At 51.9% G+C, this 17,555-nt stretch overlaps 2 protein-coding genes and 1 long non-coding RNA gene across 3 annotated transcripts in view; 2 read left to right on the top strand and 1 right to left on the bottom strand.

Annotated features, from left to right (window-relative positions):
• The first annotated feature begins 257 nt into the window (after nucleotides 1-257).
• Nucleotides 258-6,464, top strand: FEM1B (fem-1 homolog B). The gene is made up of 2 exons (XM_054214880.1): nucleotides 258-698; nucleotides 3,321-6,464. Exons 1-2 carry the CDS (start codon nucleotides 451-453, stop codon nucleotides 4,954-4,956), a joined length of 1,884 nt encoding a protein of 627 aa, XP_054070855.1. The 5' UTR covers nucleotides 258-450; the 3' UTR covers nucleotides 4,957-6,464.
• A 30-nt stretch (nucleotides 6,465-6,494) lies between these two features.
• Nucleotides 6,495-8,141, top strand: LOC128915071 (uncharacterized). The gene is made up of 2 exons (XR_008468515.1): nucleotides 6,495-6,646; nucleotides 7,119-8,141. It is a non-coding gene; the product is annotated as an uncharacterized LOC128915071 (long non-coding RNA).
• A 3,640-nt stretch (nucleotides 8,142-11,781) lies between these two features.
• Nucleotides 11,782-17,555, bottom strand: part of ITGA11 (integrin subunit alpha 11) — a 51,205-nt gene continuing 45,431 nt past the window's right edge. The window contains exons 22-30 of the mRNA XM_054214347.1: nucleotides 17,389-17,465; nucleotides 16,563-16,652; nucleotides 15,201-15,291; nucleotides 14,959-15,072; nucleotides 13,695-13,781; nucleotides 13,358-13,468; nucleotides 12,836-12,931; nucleotides 12,338-12,451; nucleotides 11,782-12,053 (exon numbers count right to left, since the gene is read on the bottom strand). Coding sequence (XP_054070322.1) covers nucleotides 11,982-12,053; nucleotides 12,338-12,451; nucleotides 12,836-12,931; nucleotides 13,358-13,468; nucleotides 13,695-13,781; nucleotides 14,959-15,072; nucleotides 15,201-15,291; nucleotides 16,563-16,652; nucleotides 17,389-17,465 — 852 coding nt within the window. The 3' untranslated portion in view covers nucleotides 11,782-11,981. The remainder of the gene's footprint in view (nucleotides 12,054-12,337; nucleotides 12,452-12,835; nucleotides 12,932-13,357; nucleotides 13,469-13,694; nucleotides 13,782-14,958; nucleotides 15,073-15,200; nucleotides 15,292-16,562; nucleotides 16,653-17,388; nucleotides 17,466-17,555) is intronic.

Genomic DNA, 17,555 nt, shown 5'->3' with positions numbered 1-17,555 from the left:
AGGGCGAGGCGCTTCCGGTTTCGCTTCCGGAGTCGGCGGCGGGGGCGGAGCGGCGGCGGCCGGCCCGGCGGGGCCCTTCCGGCGACCCGTACCCCTGCCCCTCTCTACGGCCGGCGGAGCGGCGCCGGGTCCGGTCCGTGCGGGGCCCCTGGGCGCGGCCGGGTCGCGGGTTCGTGTCCCCCGCTGCGGCGGCGCGGCCGGGGCGGGGATGGGCGGTGGGGGGTGGCGGGGCGGGTGAGGCGGCGGAGGGCGCTGGGGCTGCCCCGCCTCGCCGCCGGGCCCGGGGGGCGGCTGGCCCCGGGGGGGCCGCATGTGCCCCCCGCCGGGCACCGAGGCAGGACGGAGGAGGAGGCGGAGGGAGAGGCCGCCCCGGCGGCGGGGCAGGCCGGCAGGCCCGAGCGGGGCCGGCCCGGTCGTCGGGGCCGCAGCCGGGAGGAGGAGGAGGCGGCGATGGAGGGGCTGGCCGGGTACGTGTACAAGGCGGCGAGCGAGGGGCGAGTGCTGACCCTGGCTGCCCTGCTCCTCAACCGCTCCGAGAGCGACATCAAGTACCTGCTGGGGTACGTCAGCCAGCACGGCGGGCAGCGCTCCACGCCGCTCATCATCGCCGCCCGAAACGGCCACACCAAGGTGGTCCGCCTGCTCCTCGAGCACTACCGCGTCCAGACCCAGCAGACCGGCACTGTCCGCTTCGACGGGTATGTAGGGCTCGCTGCCCGCCGGCCAGGCCTCGGTGTCGGTACCGGCACGACGCAGGCGCTCCAGGCTCTGCTTCTCACTGAGAAAGTTGCTTTATTAGCTGTTAAAAATGCCTTTTCCATTTGAGGTCCTGCACATGGTGCTTTAGGAGCTGTAAACACCCTTCTGAGACCTCTCACCTGAAACCGTAGACAGAACAATACTTGGCGTAGCTTAGAGACCTCAGTGAGTTTCCCCTTGGTGAGCAGGTCACCTTGTGTTCTCTCCCGCTGTGCCAAAATGGGCTTTTCCGTGACATTGCTCGCTGCCACGGGTGACAGCAGGCATTGGGTCAGGGTGGGTTGGTACCTGCATACCGGGAGCCAGCCCTTTGTGTACTCAAATTGAGGGTTTTTCAGTGTCCAGCCCAGGCATCCCAAGGGACATCCCTTCCTTGCCTCACGGAGACAACGTATGGGACGGCTGGGACCAAAATGTGGCGTTTTAGGATGGGAAGAGAAGAAAGGGAGGGCAGGGAGTGCCTGATGTTCACCTGGGACCTGTCCGGGGCGGTTTGCAGAGCAGCCTGGCAGCAATTTCCCAGAGCATTGTCCCTGGGCCCGTGGTGTGCTGCTGTTCCAGAAGGCAGGAGGAATGTTTTTAAAATCTCCCACAGTGCTTCGTGAAGTTCTTGCCTGTATGTCAGTCTTAAACCTAAGGCTGACTAATCGTGGTCTTTAGAACAGCTTCAGGTTTCGCAGGTAGCTTGCACGGAGAGGAGAGCTCACATCAGATACTGAGCGAGAGGGATGGTAATGGGTCCCCGCGGATATCTTTCATCTGACTCCTACTTGATGAGCTGGAGTCGTGCCTGTGCAGCTCCACCTGGCCCAGGGAAAGACTGGCTTGGTCCTTACATGCTGAATGAAGGGGGAGGAACCGACTTCCCTGCGTGTTTTTTTTTTTTTTTCTTTCTTCCTCTTCTCTTCCAGCCCTTTTTTTCACAAGCAAAAACTGGTCGAGAATACCTAGGGTGAGGTCTGCCCCGGGTTTAGTTAAAGGAATGGAGTCTGTTGACAGAAAGCGATAGGAAGGGCTGTCAGCCCCCCCCTCTACTGCTGAATTTTCTCGTTTCTCGAGCTGTGCCTTGATGGAATGGCGATCTGCTTGTCGGAGCCTCTGCCTGCTGCGGATTAAAGGAGGTGTTGTCTGAGGCACAATGGGCACAGTGGGAGTCGCAGCCTGCTGAGAAGAGAGGAGGCATGTGATCCCCCCGTTGTCTGCTGCCTTCTTCAGATGAGGTGGCACAGCAGCTCCGCTTGTTTGGGCTCTGGGCTTTTGACTTGTAAAAATGTACCCGTAGAGTACCAATAAATCACCCCGTGTTCGTTAGCAAATCCTAGGCCCTGACTTTTCCTCCTGTTTTAAAAAAAAAGTATTTTGATGTGATTATTTACAAAATAAGGAACTTCTTACTGTGAATAAAGGTGTAGGCACCTCCGCATGCCGGAGCTCTTAAATGACCTCTGAAGCGTTGTCTAGAGGTGTTGGATTTACAAACAGCCACACAACTATTCCCGTTGAGCTACGCGAGAGCTTCATAAAATGGCAAAAATTGCCGCTAAAGTTAAAATTAAGTCAGTGTCTTATGATATTTTAACTTTGGAAAACGTGACTGTTTGGACATATGGAAATAGGATATTTGTGATTTGTGATCCTCTGTGATTTGCGATGTGCCTTGAGCGTGTATCAGCTGCAGTGTGGATGCCGCCTGTTTCTACATTTAAGTGCTACTTCAAAAATCAGGCGAACGGGAAGGACATCGGCCTTTATCTTTGTAGCTACACGACGTGCTGGGTTTGGGAATGAGAACAGCTTAGGAAACTGTGATGCTTTGCTAAAGTTAACTGTCCCCTCATTTACGAGTGCCAGCAAGCTGTCTACAAGGCCGTGATGTAAAACAGGTCTCTGAAACAGCCCAGCTCAGAAAAACTTCAGCTTTTTAATTTTCTTTTTATTTCTGGAGTTCCATTTGTGTAACCAAACTGCTGGTCTGTTTTACGGCGTCGTCTCTTGAACAAGAAGTATCGTCGCAAAGGAAACGGTGGCAATTTTGCAGTGCAGGGAAAAAAAAGAAGTGATACAAAATTCTTAAGCCAGCTTTGCTGCCAGGCCCAGTGCATCATATAGCTACGCAGTTTGTTTTTTTGTGTCAATATGTGAATTTTAAGTTTTCTGTCTTTCTTCCATTTGTCAGTTTCTGGCACAGGGGATCAAAGCAGCGATAATTCTTGTAACTATTCTTCCCGAGACCTCAGTAGGCTGAGGGCTGGAGCTTGCAGGTAGGATCTTCAAAGCAGCCCGGGAAGTACTAGTGCAAAATGTGGCCAAATCCCCTGGCTGCTTTGAAGTTTCAACTTCCAACGCTTCTTCCTTCGGGAGGTCTGTGTGCTTGATGAGCCTCTCATTCTTTTACCTTGGCTATCCCAGTAAGCTCCTTGAAGCACAGAAATAGGATGGCTGCGAAATATCCTTTAATGGCTGGGTCTGCCCGTGCCCGTTGCGTACTGCTCGGCTGCCCGTGGAAGATGCTTTTGAAGGAGTATCAGTTTAACTGCTTGTTTCTGTCTTTACGTTTTTAGCTTTGTCATTGATGGAGCCACAGCTCTCTGGTGTGCGGCAGGAGCCGGCCACTTTGAAGTAGTCAAGCTGCTGGTGAGTCACGGCGCCAACGTGAATCACACTACGGTGACCAACTCGACTCCCCTGCGGGCTGCGTGTTTCGATGGCAGACTGGACATTGTGAAATACCTGGTAGAAAACAATGCCAACATCAGCATTGCCAACAAGTACGACAACACTTGCCTTATGATCGCGGCTTACAAAGGCCACACGGACGTGGTGAGGTACCTCCTGGAGCAGCACGCCGATCCCAACGCCAAAGCCCACTGTGGTGCCACGGCCTTGCACTTCGCGGCCGAAGCCGGCCACTTGGAAATCGTGAGGGAACTGGTCAAGTGGAAGGCGGCGATGATGGTGAACGGCCATGGGATGACTCCACTGAAAGTGGCTGCCGAGAGCTGCAAGGCCGATGTTGTAGAGCTGCTGCTTGCTCACGCCGACTGCGATAGGAGAAGCCGGATTGAAGCTCTGGAACTTCTGGGTGCCTCATTTGCAAATGACAGAGAAAACTATGATATAATGAAGACTTACCACTATTTATATTTAGCGATGCTGGAGAGGTACCGAGACAGCGAGAATATAATTGAAAAAGAAGTTCTTCCACAAATTGAAGCTTATGGAAACAGGACCGAATGCAGGACTCCTCAGGAATTAGAGTCTATTAGGCAGGACAGAGATGCCCTTCACATGGAAGGCCTCATTGTGCGAGAAAGAATTCTTGGCTCGGACAATATCGATGTTTCTCACCCCATTATTTACCGGGGGGCTGTTTATGCAGATAACATGGAGTTTGAACAGTGTATCAAGCTATGGCTGCATGCGTTGCATCTAAGGCAAAAAGGCAACAGGAACACTCATAAGGACCTTCTGAGGTTTGCTCAAGTCTTTTCTCAGATGATACACTTAAACGAGCCCGTTAAGGCCAAGGACATCGAGAGCGTTCTGAGGTGCAGCGTCTTGGAAATAGAACAAGGCATGTCCCGGATCAAAACCACCCAAGACTCTGACATCCACACAGCCATGGACAACTACGAATGCAACATTTTTACCTTTCTCTACTTAGTCTGCATCTCTACCAAGACTCAGTGCAGTGAAGAGGATCAGTCGCGCATCAACAAACAGATTTATAACCTGATCCACCTCGATCCCAGAACTCGGGATGGCTCCAGTTTGCTGCATCACGCTGTCAATTCCAGTACGCCGGTTGACGACTTCCACACGAACGATGTCTGCAGCTTTCCCAACGCGCTTGTCACAAAACTCTTGCTAGATTGTGGTGCTGACGTGAACGCTGTGGACAACGAAGGAAATAGTCCGCTCCACATCATTGTCCAATACCACAGGCCCATCAGTGACTTCTTGACGTTGCATTCCATCATCATTAGCCTGGTGGAGGCTGGTGCTCATACAGACATGACGAATAAGCAGAAGAAAACCCCTCTTGATAAAAGTACGACGGGGGTGTCTGAAATACTCCTTAAAACTCAAATGAAGCTGAGTCTCAAGTGCCTGGCTGCCCGAGCAGTACGGATCTATAACATCAGCTACCAAAACCAGATCCCCAGAACTCTGGAAGAATTTGTGAAGTTTCACTAGGCTACATAAAATCTTTTCGTGGTGGTGCTATCTCGGGACGACATAATTGCAGACAGCAGAATACACATGTATACATGGAGTTGTTTTTCCTCTGTTCTTTTGGTTTTGGGTTCCTCTGGTCTGCAGCCTCAGGTCTCATGCAGATCTTGCAGGGGGGGAAAAAAGCCACATCCTTTTCCTGTAGTCAAAATCCGATGTTTGGAATTTTGGTCATTTCTTTTGATTAAAAAAAATGGCTTCATTATGTCTTGTTTTTATAAACAAAATGAAAAGAATCCCAATGTAACTCGTGCAGAGTGTTTTGTTTCCAGTACACATCTCTACTTACGATTTGCAGCCGAATGCTTCAGGTAGTTTTTTTACAAAGGCACCTCTGAGAGCCCGTGTCACCGCGCTACCCAGGCAGGAGCTTTGCAAATTTTAAAACTTCTTGGAATGAGGTGGGAAAGAACAATCGGAAATTATGTGGCAGTTGGTTAAAAGTGAAGTCTCAACGTACAGAGCTGTCCGTTGCTCTCATACCTCACCATCTTTTTATGCCTTTCAGTTAATGCTGAAGGTGTTGGTAACTTTTTAAAGTTGTGTTGTTTGGGGTTTTTGTTTTTTTTTTTTTTTTTTTTTTTTTTAAATTAAATTTTGAACAGCAGTTATCAACAGCTACAGACGTATGGAATGCTCTGTTAGGAAATACAGGTTTAAATTCAGCTATGGTACGTTCATCTAATAATAGTTGAAATATCAAGCTCTTTGTGTACACTACTACAGTAAGTATTGAATAACTTTTGAAAAAGGAACTTGCACATTGACCGAAATGAACCAGAATCATGGTTTCTTTTGATGTAGCTAAGTTGCTCATATATAAAGATCATGCATGGATACCTAGAAAATTGATAGGGTATTTGTGTTTGTGTGTGTCCCAACATTTCAAAATGCTTTTAACTTGGGTTTTTTTTTTTTGTTTTGTTGCTGTTTCAATGATCAACATGCACCTTTTTGACTCAAAGTATGTAAAACTGCACTCTTGGATTCCAAATGCTGTATCTTCCTAATGGAGTAGTCTGTCGCCAAAGAGAGTCTTCCTTTGGAGCGGGATACTGCTTGAAACTGGCTTTCCCAATGAGCGTGGAGTCTGTGCCTCCCTGAATTGGACTTGAGGATTTTTCATGATTTTTACTCCTTTCATGATGAAAATCTCTATTGAAACTGATTTTTAAAAAATTGTCCTATCATAAGACCTTTTATGATAAGCAACTGATTGTATAATACCGCTGTTGCTTGAGAAAGTACTTCTCCTTGGTAGAAGTTGCAGATACTCCGACAGTAAAATGTCACTTGTTTTGACAGGCTACTGAGAACTCTGTTTATTTTAAATGCAGCTTTTTAACTGTCAGATGATGAAAGAATGTTCTGTAGGTTTTTTTTAAACAATCTGGGTAGAACTTTAAGGTGAGATTTGGGCACACGTTTCTATTTGTATTGCAAATAAATAAACATTGAATGTGGAATTAGCTTGTAACTCTGTAATTTTTGTCTAGTGCCAAGCGGAACAGCGCTGCTTAGATTGTCTGGTACCGTTGTCTCTCCTTCGAGGGAAAAGCTTTAGAAATACCCTGTCTTTGAAGCTGGCGATTTTTAGTCTGCTAGAAACTAGCTCCTGAAATGCGAAGTGCGTCTGTCGCTTGGATCTCGGGTAGGTTGGGCTGCTGCACTTAAAAACCATGACTCTCGCAGAACGGCAAAGCCAAATTCAGCCACCTGGGGCCTTATTCGCCAAGTGGATGTTGTCAAACGGTTGGGAAGGTGTCCGTGTTCCTGTCGGTCGTTAGCCGAAATGTCTTCCTCCCGCCTGCTGAGGTGTATCCTGAAGTCATTAGAAAAGCTGCGGTTTTGTATTTTGCTGAGAGTTTACAGTGGCGATTTTTGGCCTGGTTGTTGGAAATGCCAAAAAAACCCTAAAAACCCGTTTAAGTGGCTGGGGCTGATGGGGAGAAGAGGGGAATGCCTTTCATGCGTTGGGTCTCACGTTTTGGGATTGTGTCTGAACCTGAAACTCGAACGACTTGAGAACACGCACCAGGTGATTATTATTTAGCTCGTGAAGTTGCTGGTAGCTGACTCGGTTAAAATTAACCAATACACGAACCAGTATGCGTATGTTACAGGAAAAAAGTCTTCTGTTGTACCGTGCCACGTGCGTCAAACAGAGCTCTGATGCCTCGCTGTTCCTTTTTGCCCTCGCACATGTGCAATTCGGGATGTGCACGTACTCAAAACTGGGAGTCAGTGGGTCTGGAGCCTGTTTGACTCGGGAGAGTCGGGGCAAAGAGGGGAGAGGGCCGAAGACTTGGAGCGACTCACACTGCTTGCCGTACAAGAAAGCGTTCTGCACTGGGGATCGTTTGGAGCTGCTGGATCATTGATTAGGACGGTATTTCCTTGCACTGTGGTTTTTTTTTTTTTTTTTTGTTTCCTCAGGACCTGTTTCTGACATGGAGTAATCTAAGTGTTGCGTTCATGTGAAATACCCGTATAAAACTGTTCTTGGAACAAATGTGCGTGCTTGAAGTATCTGTAGGTAATAATAAGGTGAAGGAAGCTGCTCCTCCCATGATTTTGCTTTTTTAATAAGAAAAAAACGCTACACCAAACGATCTTGTGGAAAAGCTGCTCCTTCCTCCCTTCCTGTAGCTTCGTTCTGATCCTCTCCCGCTTTTGGCTCCATTGCAGGATATTTGCTGAGGTTCTGCTTGGTTTGTGCCGTTCCTGGCATGGTTTCAATGTGCGAAGACCTGAAGAGAGAGGATGCCGTTACCCAGAAGCAGCAGTAAAACTTCTTGTCAGCAGATCGCAAAGTACTTTATGGAGAGGGGGAAGTTCTGTGCCGTGGACGGAGCAGCTGATGCCGCTCCTGGCTCAGGTGTGGTCCCGGGTCTTCGCCCTGTTCCTGTTGAAGACGGGTTCCTGCTTGTCTGTGGCCAGGGAAGGTGGCATCATCCATGTGCTGTTCTCCTGCCTTCGCTGTGGCAGTAAAACGTCTTGGCCAAAGGATAGGAAAAAACGGTGGGTGCCTGTTTCTGCACGCCCGTGGGTGCAGCAGAGTCCGTCAACGGCTCTTGGCGTCCTGGGAGCTTCCCTCTTCTCCGTCTGGAAATTTCTTTTTTCAAGCATTAAAAGCTGAAAGAGCATGCTCGCTCTCTGTGGGAGTCGTTTAAAGCTCTTGATAAAAATCTGTACAGACCCCACAGGTGCTCCTTTCACGGGGAAGAAGGAGCTGCGTGACGTCCCCTCTGCCAGGGACGAGGTGTGTGCGTGCCCGTAGGCGGTGGTCTGTTATTTATAGAGCTGACTCTGCGCAGAGAGCTGCTGTCGGAGACCAGACTGCCTTTTAAAAAAATACACCTTCCCGAGGCCAGCCCGTGCTCGCTGGGATGCAAACCCTTGGCAAACCTGGAGTTTCGGCCCTTCTGTCCGGAGGGATGCGCTCAGGGAGGCGAGCCCAAGCAGAAGGGCAGCACCAGCGCGCACCTGGGGAGCTGCTGCTGGCATTTCATGTGCTCGGCTTTGGGTCAGCTACGCTTAAACCGCGCTCTGTAGGTGGTGATGAGAGCCCTGGCTGCTTCTGGCAGCGTGCAGCTGCGGGAGAATCTCAGTCTTTCACTTATTTGTTCCCTAGGCTTCTGCATCCCTGCGGAGGCAAACGCCGCTCAGCCCTACCCCAGAGCAGCAGCAGCAGCGGAAAGCACTTGGCTTAGTAAAGAAAACTGTTCTCTGAAAACGCGATGCAGGGCTTTTTTTGTTTTGGTTTTTTTTGCGAGCTATGGGACTCGGGTTTTGTGTTTGGCAGGGATTGCGCAGCAGCCCCATCGCTGCCGCTGGTGCCCTGTGCCAGCCCGGTGGTGGCTCTGTGGGCACCCCCCCCACCTCAAGCCCTGTCCCCCGCCCCGTGTCAGCGGTGCCCATTTGCTCCAGTCCCCCCCTCTGCGTTCACACCAGGGTTTGCTGGATCAGGCCCTGGCTGGAGCTTTGCCATCCTCTTCGGGATATGTCAAGGTGCAGAATTAATTAATAAGTTTACCTGAAGATGGCAAGAGCCGCTTCTTGTTGTTGGAGTCAGACGAGGCGGGTTTTACCCTCGTTTTACTGAGGTTTCCCCTGATGCGAGCATGAATTTGTGACCCCCCCCAAGTAACTGCGCTGAGCAGCTTAACTACTTTGAATCATAGAATCATTGGGATGGAAAAGACCTTTAAGACCATCGAGTCCAACCGTGCCTGCACTGTTTTGAGTTAAATTGCTACAGGCTGTTGGTGTAAGTAGCTTTAAGCACGTTCTCAGTAGCTGCAAACCCTCTTGATGTTTTAACCCACAGACAGAGAAGTGCTGATGCTTCGATGCCAGGTGTGGGTAAGGAAAAGCCCACGGCAGGGCTCGTGTCCCATGGCACCCGCTGTTGGGAGCAACGGGAGTTGCGTTCCTGGAGTGTTGTGACTGAATGGGAAGGAAAGCGCAGCTTCCCTTCCCGCGGGGGCGCAGAGCGACTGTCCCACACCAACCCTCTGTCTGGGGCGAGGGATGACCCCCCGCCCGGGCTGGGGACAGGCAGCGGGTACCGGGCGGCAACAGCCGCTGCTCGGGGCCCTGGGATGCTGCTGGGCGGGAGGTGTGTGTAGAGGGACGGTATAGCAGTATATTTATTCATATGTATGCGTGTGCGTGTACGCATACAAATGCATATATACATGCACACACATATATATGCCTACATATATATGCAGACACTTTTTTATATACACACACATACAGAAGCGCACGCACCTAGATGTATATGTGCACAAGTACAGGCGCAGACAGATCCTAGCTGGCGCAGCGTCCCCTGCGAGCGCAGCTTCCCAAAGCTGGAGGCTGGAGATGCTCTCTCAAAGAAACACACACACATATATATGTAAAAATACCCATTCACACGTAAACACATACGTGTAAACCCCCTCCGCACACACGCGCACCCCCAAGCTGGTGTATCGTCTTGCCTGCAAGGATGGCTTCCCAAAGCTGGAGGGTATATAGACGCATGCAGACATATATATATATATAAAAAGAGAGAAAGAACATAAAATACATACACACTCACGCATGTGTATAGGCTTATAAGCGACTCCGGAGCCGGATGGCACTGGGAGGGCACCCCCCACCCCCCCCATCCCTCCACCCGCAGCTGAAGGATCCTGCCCAGCCCTTGCTGACCTTCTCCAAAGCCTGGGGAGGGAGGGAGGGAGACGAGCGACTGCTTTTTTCATAGCACCAGGGGCTGAGATGCTTTTAGGCAAAGCTTTGGAAAGCACTTGGTTAATTTTTTTTTTTTATTTCCCCCTAGCAATAAACGGCTGGAAAGGCACCAGCAGCAGTCCTCATGCGTCCTGCCTCTGTGCTTGCAACAGCCATAAGGAAAAATTGGTTGAGCATGAAGGGCGGGGGGGGGAAAATAGATCTGCAAAATTTGGTCTCTCTGGGGCCATGGGAGGGCTGGCAGTGCCAGCATTGCCCTGGACTCGTGGAGCCCCAAGCACCCAACCTGATACCTGCACTGGGATTTCAGCTCTCCGGGGTAGCCTTTCGGTTCTCTGGGGTAGCCCTGCACCCCAGCCAGGCCCCCCCGGGACAGCCAAGACGTGAATCAGCCCAAAACTCTGACATTAACAACTCCCATTCAAGGCGAGGATGGTAGCAGTAGGGAAAAAAAAATAAATCAGATTTCCCCCCCCCCCCCATTTTATCCAATGGATGATACAATTTTACACAATTTTGCAGCACGCCTTCCTCCGGGCTCACAAAGACCGACCCCCTCCCCCCCACCCCCCAGCTGCGTGTCCCACCCCACAGCATCCCTTTAAAACCAGGCTGCAAAATCCTGCATCCCACAATAAATAAGTGGAGGAAAAAGTCTGAGCCCCCCCCACCCCGGTCCTCCTCTGCTGCATCCCAGAGGGGTGTGAGCATCGCCCCCCCGGTACCCAGCGGAGCCGTGAAAGTGGGCTAGCACAGAATGGCAGGGGAGGCTAAGCAATGTTGGTTTGGTTTTTTTTTTTTAAAATACTGTATTTTTAATCCTTAAAAAATACTAGGACAGTATTTAACAAACTTCATTACACATCCGGCGGACATATGCTTTCTTTTTTTTTTTTTTTCATCCATAAAATTATTATTAGCATAAATAATTCTATTATGCAAAAAGAAAGATTTTTGTCAAACAGCACCGATCATCCGGTTTCGCGTGACACCGAGTATGTACAATTATAATACACGTGCGGACCCTTCTGGACACAAGCTCTTCCAAACTGCTCAGTTTGTAGAAAACACTCCAAACTGGGTTTTGATTTATTTTTTTTTTTTAAATTTTTTTTGAATGTTTTTTTTTTTTCTCCTTTGCTTAAACAGGTAAATATTTTTAAAATAAGTATGTACAGCTGGACACTGGAGATTTGCATTAAGGTGCTTTAATTTGCTATCATTTGTATTCAGTGCATTAAGAAGGCGGCAAATTAAAATCTCCACCCAATTGCTCCGGTTAACGAATGCAATGCAGTTTGAGAGCCGGGGCCAGCAGAGCCCAGGGGTTTGCTACAGCTCAGCCTTTTTTGTTTGGTTTTTTTTTTTTTTTTTAAAGGATATTATTTTTAAAAGAGTTTTGCAGCTCCGTAGTTTGCTCCAAGTTACTTGGGGGATGCTTCGGTGGCCGCTCCGTCCCCGCGCCACGGCCACCTCCTGCAAACCCAGCGTGAAGCTCCTCTCGCTGTGGCACGGGGCCGCGAGGAGGGGGCTGGGGATTTTTTGGTATGTGTAGGGGTATTTTATTTATTTTTTTGTCGTGCGTGTGTGTGTGTGTGTGTGTGTACTCTCAGCTCGATGCAAACCCGAGCTCAGCACCCGAATCCCTCGGCATGGAGGCGAACCTCTGCTCCGTGACGGGCGAGGGGCTGGGAGGGGGCGAGGTTTTGCGGGGGGGATGACCTGGTGGCCCCCCGGCAGCATCACTCCAGCCCCTGGGTGCTCCGCTCCCGCTCCGCCGCTCGCCGGCGGCTCCCGCTTTTAAAAAATCCAAGCTGTAGGGATTAAAGAGAAACATAAGAAAAAATAAAACAACCCCACGCCGTTACTTCGGCTCATTGCTGGGACCTGCCTGTCTTTTAGTGGGATCTTGCCGGGAGGTTTGGACCCTGAATAGAAATAATATGGAAGTGGAGGTTAGAGGAGCTTTTTGTGATGCCTGGCGGTGTTGAGGGGCTTGTGGGGCTGTGGACACGGAGCTGGGGAGGCCGGGGGGGGTCTCTCCACACCTGGGCGTCTCCACCGAGCCCCCAACGCGTGTGGCTTAAGGGCTGCTCACCTTCCAGAGCGCGAGGACGAGCAGGGCCAGGAGCAGGAGGCCTCCTAACGTGCTCCCCAGGATGATCCAGATGGGGATCTGCGACTCCTCCGGCTTGGAGATTTCAAACGTTATCTGCAAGGGAAGAGCATCCAAATACGCGGCTGCTGCTGGGTGCAAGAACCAGGTGGGCAGGAGCGGGGGCGGGGGGGCGGCGCGGTGGTGGGGATGCTGAGCATCCCTCTGGGAGGATGCTGGAGCTGCTGGGAAGAACGCCCACCCCACGCACCAGTGATTGGGCTCAGGTTTTCCCTGTGGAATCCGGTGGTGCTGGGCCCAGAGCTGCCTGGCTCCAGCCACAACTGCACCGAGTCGCTCCGGGCTCTGCAGAGCTGGGTGCCTGGGGCAGGATGGTTCTTCTGCGGGCTGCAGGGTTTTTCCCGCTGGGGTCAGGGCAGGGTTTTGCTGCGTCCCCGGAGCTGCCAGGTCCGTGTGTGACCGTCCTGCCTGGGGGCTCACCTGGCGGCTGGGGTCCTCCTCGCGGAAGATGAAGGGGCTCCCAAAGCGTCGCTGGAGTGCGGCGTTCATGGTGAGCTTCAGTGACTTGAACTTCAGCTGCACAAAGAAATGCTGGGTGTGAGTGTCGGCCACAGGAGAGGACCCAGCACCCCGGCTGGGTGTCGTGGCTCGCCCCCAGCTTAGCATCCCTGCTGGGGATGCTGTGTGCTGCATCCGGGGCGGGGGACGGACGGACAATGCAGATCAAACAGGGAACGTGGCTAAATTGCAGCAAAAAGGACTGCTCAAGATGAAATTCCCCATAACGAGGTGCTGTGCGGGATGTCGGATGCGCACACCAATAGAATATGTGGGATTTGAAAGCAAAAATCACCCCCCACACCCCCAGGCTTCCTGGGAGGGAAGGCAATCACAGGAGAGGGGGAAAAAAAAACCACAAAAAACCAACAGGATTTCATGGTGCAAGGGCCTCTTGGGGGTATTTCTCCTCGAAAGCCATGCACCTGCTTCAGGAGGACTTACTGCTTTCAGAGACTTCATCCACAGATTGCCACGCAAGTGGAAGTTCATCTCCTCGTTGGGGGCTAATTTCACATTGCAGTCGATGGAAACGATGTCAGAGTTGCTGTGGTTCTGCAAGGGCAGAAGTTTGTGCTGTGGGAGCATCGCCGCCGAGCAGGGGACAGAAACCCCAGCACTCACTGAGGGCAGCGAGATCCAAACCCTGGTGGAGTGGCCACCCATCCTCCCCCGTGGCCGTGGGGCATCCCCATGCCTGGAGCTTTCTCTCTGGTTTGGTGGCTGCCTGGGGCGGCAGGGCTGAGCCCAGGGCCAGGATCAGGCCCACGAAGGCACCTACCAGGTGGGGGGTGCGGGAGAGGTCCTCCTCGGCAGGCGTCCTCCGGTAGTCAGTGGTGTTTCCCCAGATGTTGCAGGTCGTGTTCTCCTGCAGGAGAAGCCGATGGGCTCCGAGCATGGGGACGGGGACCATGGTGGCTGCCTCCCCGCGTCCTGCCCCGTGCTCAGCACCCATCCTGGTGAGTGGGGGGGATGGGGAAGAAGGACAGGGAACTGCTGGAGAGGGGACAGCAAAGGGCCACCAAGATGCTGAGGGCACTGGGACACCTCTCTGATGAAGAAAGGCTGAGGGATTTGGGTCTTTTCCGTCTGGAAAAAAGACGGCTGAGGGGGGATCTTATCAACGCTTATCAATACTGAAAGGGGGGGTGTCAGGAGGATGGGGCCAGGCTCTTCTCAGTGGTGCCCAGCGACAGGACAAGGGGTAACGGGCACAAACTTTCCCATGGGAAGTTCCACCTAAACACGAGGAGGAACTTCTTTGCTGTGAGGGTGGCAGAGCCCTGGCACAGGCTGCCCAGAGAGGTGGGGGAGTCTCCGTCTCTGGAGACATCCCAACCCCGCCTGGAGGCGTTCCTGTGCCACCTGCTGTGGGTGACCCTGCTCTGGCAGGGGGTGGGACTGGGTGATCTCCAGAGGGCCCTTCCCACCCCCACCGCTCTGGGATTGTGTGATTCTGGCACCCCCCGGGCTTTGCCGGTGCTGGTGGCTGAGCCTCTCCCCAGCCTGGCAGAGAGCCCTATCCTGGATGCCAGCCACGTGCGCCGGGGTGTCACAGGTGACACAGGGGCTTGGCCAGCGCTGGCAATACAAAATGCCTCCACCGAGGCCAAACCCATCTGTAAACACGCTGGCTCCTGTGCCGGGCTCTTTCTATCACTGGCACGAGAGCCCCGCGGGGCGGCAGGAGGCTTGGGATGCCCCAGGCTCTGCTCCCAGCCCTCTCACCACCCTACGGGCACTCAAGCCTGCGGTTGACCCCAGGCACCGCTAACGCTTTCAAGACCCTCAAGAATTCATTGCATACTGGAGGGAGGTCTGGCTCGGAGAAATACTTGGACTAAACCCTTTGGCCGCTACCATTTATCGTGTTTCCAGCCATGCGAATGCAAAAGGCAGAAGTCCAGGCACGAGCCAAGACCGTCCCTGCAGGTGTGAGCACAGGGGGTGTTTGCAAAAGGACGGGGTGACCCCACTGTGGGGTGTCCCTCCCTGGTGCAGAAGGGACCCAGACGTGCGTAACGGGGATGAACCCCCCCTCCTACCTGGTCCACCACAAATTCCTTCAGGAGCAGGAGGCGGTTGCCCGCCCGGGTGGCCACAGGGGCGGTGAGCTTGATGGTCAACCCCTCCACGGGGAAGAAGCCCAGATTCTGCAGCTGCGAGGGCAGAGGACAGAGATGTGTCCCAAGGGATGGGGACGAGCAGGGGGATCCTGGCACATCCCATTTCCGGGATGGTGCTTTGGGGGGAAGGTCCCTCGGCCGGTTTAACACCCCCTCCATACCTTGAAGGTGCAATGAAAGGGGGGGCCAATGCTGTCGTATCTCTCCAGGGAGCTGTTGGACCTGATTTCATAGTAGTCCAGGCTCGACGCCCTGTTGCGACAAAGGATGACAAGTCACGAGGTGGGCTCAGCCCAAACAGCCCCTCCGCAGGCAGGTTCCTCAAGGAGAGGACTTGAGGTCTGTCTGGCCCCATTTTGGACAGAAACTATGGCCTGGCTCCACTTTGTGCAAAAAAAACCGGGGGATTTTCAGGCTATTCTGCTTCTGCAGCATTTTCCCTTTTGTCGTAGAATTTTTCTTGCTTTTTTAATATAACAGAGCCATCCAAGGCCCCGGTCGGCAGTTTGAATGTCCCGTATGAATCTCGGGAGGTCAATCACATCTCTGTCTCGCAGCTGGGAAGGGAGGGAAGGAGCCAGGACCGTGTGACGGGTGCTCCTGGGACCAGCCGGGAGCGCCCGTGGGGGGAATGCACGCTCACCACTGTCACGTCATGGGGCACGTGGCCCAAACCCCCCCCAAACTCTTTGAAATGATTTCCCCTTTCTTTCCCCCCCCCGCAACGGTACCCACATTTTAATTTTTTTTGTGCTGTTGCTTTTCCTCCAAATTCTCCCTTCTCCCGTAAGAGCGGTTCTGATATTGGTTAAATTGAGAATCCCCTGATTCCCATAAATTGTAAGTATTAAAGTGATTTTATTTTCAGTGCCCCACTGCCTTTAGTGTAAAATAAAAAAAAAATAAATGACTGAAGGTCTCAAAAATCTGCTAAGAATTACAGCAAGCAGTGCCAGGGAATGTGTTCTGGGATCCACAGTTTTTTTTTTTTTGTAATCAGGTTAATAAATTATCGTCTGTGCCTTAGCTCCCGGCTCTCCTTGGACCGAGGATGCTCTCTGCTTTAGTTACGGTTGATGCCCAAACCCTTCCATGCACATCCCTCAGCCGAGCTTCTGGTGAGACGATTTTTTTTAGTGGGATGGCTACCAGCCCAGGCACTGGCTAGTAACACATGTTATGAACATTATTACCTACAATAAGTACTTTTTCCCCTTGAAAGAAAAATGGCCCTCACGCCTATTTAATAACACGTGCGCATTTAAACATCGTGCGAGCGCAGCAGCTTGTTGCTTCTCGCTGTTGATTTTTTCCAAGGACCCGCTGAGCGGGATGCCCCTGATTTTATGGTTCCTTCAGCCCCTTTTCTAGGTAAATTCCCCAAATTAAAGCTCAGTTTGCACTGGGCTCTGTTTGAACACAGCTCTCACGAGGCCAGCACTGGTTTTCCCGAAGGATGCGTGTGTGTGTGGTTCCCCCCCCCTGCCCCAGCAATGAGCTGCATCCCCTTCGGAAACAGGCACCTGGTGAAGAGCAGGTCGGCTTCGTACTTCAGGTGAAAATTCAGGTGGGCGAAGTTGTCCTCCTTGGTGCTCTCCTTCTCCTCGCTGTCACTGAAATGGGCAAGCAGGGGTGAGGTGGGAGCTGGGTCCCTTCTCATTTTTTTTTTTGGGGGGGGGGATGGGTCATAGGAAGCAGGTGGGGAAAGGCTGAACTTTCGCTTTTTGGCCAAAGTGTAAAGAAGAAGCAATTTTATTCGGTAACTTTTATTAGCCCAAGGCCATAAAAGTAGCTCATTTGGAGACAGGTTTCACGCCCAGCAGCCGTAAAGCAGTGCAGCAGCAACGGCAGAGCGAATCCTCGGCTGCGCTAATAATTGATGAAAATGAAAAAAAAAAAAAAAAACCAAAAAAACCCCCACCAAACCCTAACGAGATTTCCTTCGGCTGTCAGAAAGCTTTAGCTGTGCGGGGGCAAGTGGGTGAGGAGAATTTCGCAAAGCTGCCAGGAGATATTTTTCCTGGGAGTGTTTGCAGTTGTGAAGGTGGGTAAGAAAGCGGCGGTGGCCGGAGCCCCTCTCTGCTCGGCGCAGACCCCAGCAGTGGCTGCACGGCCTCCAGATACACAGAAAAAATGATGGATATAAATATATAGATAAATAAAAACAGCCTGGTTTGCGAGTACTGGGCTGCACGCTCTAACAATCCATGGCAATCAGTTTTCCTTGTGGTTATTCCCCGAGTAAAGCCTCTAGCATCACCTATGGCAATGGGAGAAGGAAACCCAACCCAAGCCGGCGGCATCCCGACGACCTCGCAGACACATGCAAGGGAGAAAGCAACCATTAACCTGTTGGCGATCAAGTAGATCTCCATGCTTTGAAGGAAAATCGATTTGCTGAATTCAAAATCCAGACGAAAAGCTACCTGCGGAGGTTGGAAACAGATTGGAGAAAATATTAAGGGAAAAACCCCACAGCTGAGTGCTGGCTGGGAGCTCTGTGGGTGCGAGCATCC

This window comes from Rissa tridactyla, chromosome 9 (assembly GCF_028500815.1).
Source record: "Rissa tridactyla isolate bRisTri1 chromosome 9, bRisTri1.patW.cur.20221130, whole genome shotgun sequence".
NCBI lineage: Eukaryota > Metazoa > Chordata > Aves > Charadriiformes > Laridae > Rissa > Rissa tridactyla.
The sequence above is the reverse complement of the archived record's forward strand: the minus strand, read 5'-3'. Positions and strand labels throughout refer to the sequence as shown.

What these genes read in the sequence shown, in the direction of transcription:
- FEM1B (XM_054214880.1), top strand. Translation starts at nt 451, where the DNA reads ATGGAGGGGCTGGCCGGGTACGTGTACAAGGCGGCGAGCGAGGGGCGA. An exon ending in GGCACTGTCCGCTTCGACGG is followed by an intron (nt 699 to 3,320) that starts GTATGTAGGGCT and finishes TTACGTTTTTAG; the next exon opens with CTTTGTCATTGATGGAGCCA.